This window comes from Bison bison, unplaced genomic scaffold (assembly GCF_000754665.1).
Source record: "Bison bison bison isolate TAMUID 2011002044 unplaced genomic scaffold, Bison_UMD1.0 scf7180017864105, whole genome shotgun sequence".
NCBI lineage: Eukaryota > Metazoa > Chordata > Mammalia > Artiodactyla > Bovidae > Bison > Bison bison.
The window spans coordinates 1,692,450-1,696,518 of NW_011494677.1; the positions used below are offsets into that span (position 1 = coordinate 1,692,450).

Below are 4,069 nucleotides of genomic sequence, written 5' to 3' on the forward strand. Positions count from 1 at the left end.
TCTTTCTCTTGGACCCACATTATCAATGAGGACTGTTAGACTAAAAAGGAACAGAAAAACAATTGTAACAGCTTTAAATAGAAAAGTGACTTAAAGAGGAAAGGGGAGTATAACAGGATATAACTGGACCCCAGGAAGACTGGAAAGCAAGACTATAAGATTTCTTTTTTTTTTTTATATATATATTTCCATGAAATCAAAATCTTTTAATAATATAAATTTACCCTCAGTTTCATTATTATATTTTTCACCCCAAAAAGTTCAGATACAGAGTTTTTACAAAGTGGTATTCTGGCAGTTGATCTCGTAATGATGCTGCATATTAACACTCTGTATTGAAGAGGTATCATAAAAATCGCATGGCACATTATTTGCTAAGAAGTAGCATAGTAACAATTGGGAGAAGGTTCCTAGGTTTACTGTACTCTGCTTGACGGCTTCTATGGTACCACAGTTGTATCTCAGGATTTCTCAAGTGCTGCCCCACCCATTTTTCCCTTTCCTAAAAGGCCACAAGGCTTGTGGACAATAATTGGCTCAGCATGACAAAACTCAGATGCCTCCAAATGAGAAAAGCTACTCCCAACCACCTGGGCTGCCCCTCCTCCTGACTACCTAGCCCATCCTGGACAGCCTGAGTCTGGCTCACACCCAAGTATCTGCCCAATCCTGCTTTCCCACCTGTGCTTCTAACAGCCCAGGATGCACCCCATACCTTGTCTCCCTGACACTAACAGGTATTGGGCCCGAAACACACAGAAACAATCCTAGCCTCAGCTTCTGCTCTATTTTGGCATTTCCACTTTTGATACGTGATTTTAATATTCCTTTTAAAATCCAACTGGATCAAACCCAATGCTATGGAGTGTTCACTCTGATAAGTTTTCAAGTGTCCCAAAGCCGTAGGCTCTGCTTTATCCAGGTGACAGTTCCCAGCTTCCCAGGAAACCTCAGGGGGACGGGTATGCCTTCTTCTCCAGCTACAAGACTGCAGAGTGGGTCTCCTGCAGGTTCTCCTCAAGCTTCAGTCCCAGGTTGTCAATTCCAGTGCTGGTGACTGGTGGTACACTGCTTTCAGCTGGCTCTGCCGTGCGCGTCGGGGTGGAGCAGTACAGGATGAACCCCACCATGATGACGGTGAAGGACAGGATGTAGAGTCCTGAAAACGTATAGCCAAACAGAAAGAGTCCGAAGAAAAGACTGTAGAGGTCAGCTGTCAGGATGCCCAGATTGACAGAAGTGGCACTGGTGACTTTGATCACCAGTGGCATGAAGCTATACAGGCAAAACATACAGAAGGCAAATGCTACAAATAGCAGGGCAATTTTCCAGTCCCAGTGAATGCTGGCAATATCCTTATATTCCACAATCAATAGTTGTATGCCACTGATAATTGTTCCAAATAAGCCCACCATTCCTAAAACCTCCTTTCTGCTCAGCTTCTTCACGATGTATTCTTCACACACATTAGAAACAGCATAGAGGGAAGCTCCAAGAAGGACCAAGATGTCACCAATCAGTACATTATTACCTGTATTGTCTTCCCTCCCTGCTAATATGTCTGCACCAACCATAGTTCCTACACCCAACAGACAGACAGCCACAGCAATCAAGTGGATCACTCTGTATCTTGCGTAAAGAATAAACCACGAAAGAGCCATCAACACAGGAATCCCAAAGCAATCCAAAAGACTCTTACTATTCATTGCTAAAAGTACACTTAATACTATTTGTGATGAATGCATCTTCTAGGTAACTCCTGGTTTTAATTTCTATGAAATTCTGAGTTTTTCATGTGCCTCTTATGATGTCTGTCTTACAAAAGATTTCCTATCTTTCCCACCAGGCTCCTCTGTCCATGGGATTTTCCAGGCGAGAATACTGGAGTGGGTTGTCATTTCCTTCTACAGGGGATCTTCCCGACCCAGGGATGAAACCTGCGTCTTCCGCTTGACAGGCAGATTCTTTTTACCACTGAGCCACCTGGACACTGGTTAGCGTTGTGTTCTGGTATGCTCTGACAATCAGGTAATTAGCTTCTACATCTGCTAGTCCAAGCAGGATGCACTTCCACCATTTCTTTTTCAATATGTATAAAAGATTATCACTACCTGATTGAAATGCCAGCATCACTGTATAAATTAGAAACAGCAAACAATAGTTGATAAAGCTCTGAAGCATGGGGGTATTCACTTTATATCTTTCTGCCAAATACTGGCTGGTGATGGCTGTCCCACATATACACAAGGATAACATCTGACCTAAGGCAATTGTTTTCAAAATATTCCAGGTGAAGAGTTTGCCCTTGATCCAGAGCAGCAGGCTGGCCGAGCCCGGCGCGTGTGGCTGCCGGCCGCTAGGTCACGCCAGCGAGGCGGCCTCCATGGGAGCCCCGTGGTCTCCGGCGCCCGGAACCCCTAGAAGTGCCAGGTCCCGGAAGACGGGAGGCGGCGCTTGTGCGGCTGGTGGGTGCTCGGCTCGGCCAGTGGGTCCCGCTCTCGCCGGCGTCCCTCTCTCACCTCTGCTGGGCGGACTCGTTCTCAAGACTATAAGATTTCTCCAGACTCTCAAACAGAATCTGTTCCATGAGAATTAAGACTTGGTCCATGCTATTCTTTCCTCAGTGGATGATTTTTGAGTGCATTTTGAGTTCAGTGCTGGTTAAGAGATAGTGAGACATAAAAGGAAACATCAGACTCTCTTTGCTCTCAAGAAGTTCAACAGCTAGGGAAGAGACAAGACTTCCCCTCCCACTGAACACAAAGGGTGTGCGGCAGATGGAGTTCACTAGTCCTGGAAGTGTTTCACATGATTGAGAGGTCTTTGCATCCTAGGTAGACTCAAGAAGTCTTCGTGTAGGGGAAAGTACTTTATTTTTTTCTTCTGGGAACTGTAGAGTTGTCATCATAGATGGAAAGATGAGGAGGACAGCATGAACAAAGTCTTGGAGATGTAAATTATCTGGCAGTGGCAGTAAAGACTAGAAGGAGGGCAACGAGGAATACTTAGTAGAGGAAGAAACCCACATTGGTCAGGAGTGAGAGAGAAGTTGTGCTAAGCTGAGGAAGGGCCTAAAAATGCCAGACTGATCAGACTAATCCTAATGGAGCAATACAGAGCCACCATAGGTCCTTTAAAATTTTTAAAAACCTTTTATGAAATATTTCATTTATATAAATACACACACATGGTATGCTGTGTGCTGTGCTTAGTCGTTCAGTCATGTCTGACTCTTCTGTGATGCCATGGACTGTAGCCCACCAGGCTTCTCTGTTCACGGAGATTCTCCAGGCAAGAATACCGGAGTAGGTTGCCATGTCCTCCTCCAAGGGATCTTCCCAATCCAGGTCTCTGGCACTGCAGCGGATTCTTTACCGTCTGAGCCACCAGGGAAGCCCAGCACATGGTATAAAGGTGTTTGTATAATGTATAAAGAAGGCTGAGCACTGAAGAATTGATGCTTTACAAACTGTGATGCTGGAGAAGACTCTTGAGAGTCTTTTGGACTGCAAGGAGATCAAATCAGTCAATCCTAAAGGAAACCAACCCTGAATATTCATTGGAAGGACTGATGCTGAAGCTGAAGCTCTAATACTTTGGCCACCTGATGCGAAGTGCTGACTCACTGGAAAAGATCCTGATGCTGAGAAAGACTGAGGGCAGGAAGAGAAGGGGACAAAAGAGGATGAGATGTTTGGATGGCATCACCAACTCAAAGGACATGAGTTTGAATAGGTTCCTGGGAGTTGGTGATGGACAGGGAAGCCTGGCATGCTGCAGTCCATGGGGCTGCAAAGAGTTGGACACGACTTAGCGGCTGAGCAACAACAATCAGGTATAAAAAATGAAGTGACATCTGTGTGCCCTTTATTCCACACATGAAATAGAACACAATCAATACCTTTGAGTCCCTCCTGTGTTCTCTTTCCCCGTAGTTACCTTTACTATTCTCCAAAGTGATCACTATTCTAAATTTTTTATTAATTGTTCTCCTTGCCTTTGGATTTGATTTTATGACATGTATATTAAGCTCCATGTGACTTTAAAATTACCTAAGCTTACTTTGTCA

The 4,069-nt window shown here is 44.6% G+C and overlaps 1 protein-coding gene across 1 annotated transcript; it reads right to left on the reverse strand.

Annotated features, from left to right (window-relative positions):
* Nucleotides 1–980: 980 nt before the first annotated feature.
* Nucleotides 981–2,385, reverse strand: LOC104987735 (solute carrier family 35 member F2-like). The gene is given in 2 exon segments (XM_010838790.1): nt 981–1,694; nt 1,984–2,385. Coding segments are annotated over 2 exon segments (1,116 nt in total).
* Nucleotides 2,386–4,069: the final 1,684 nt, after the last annotated feature.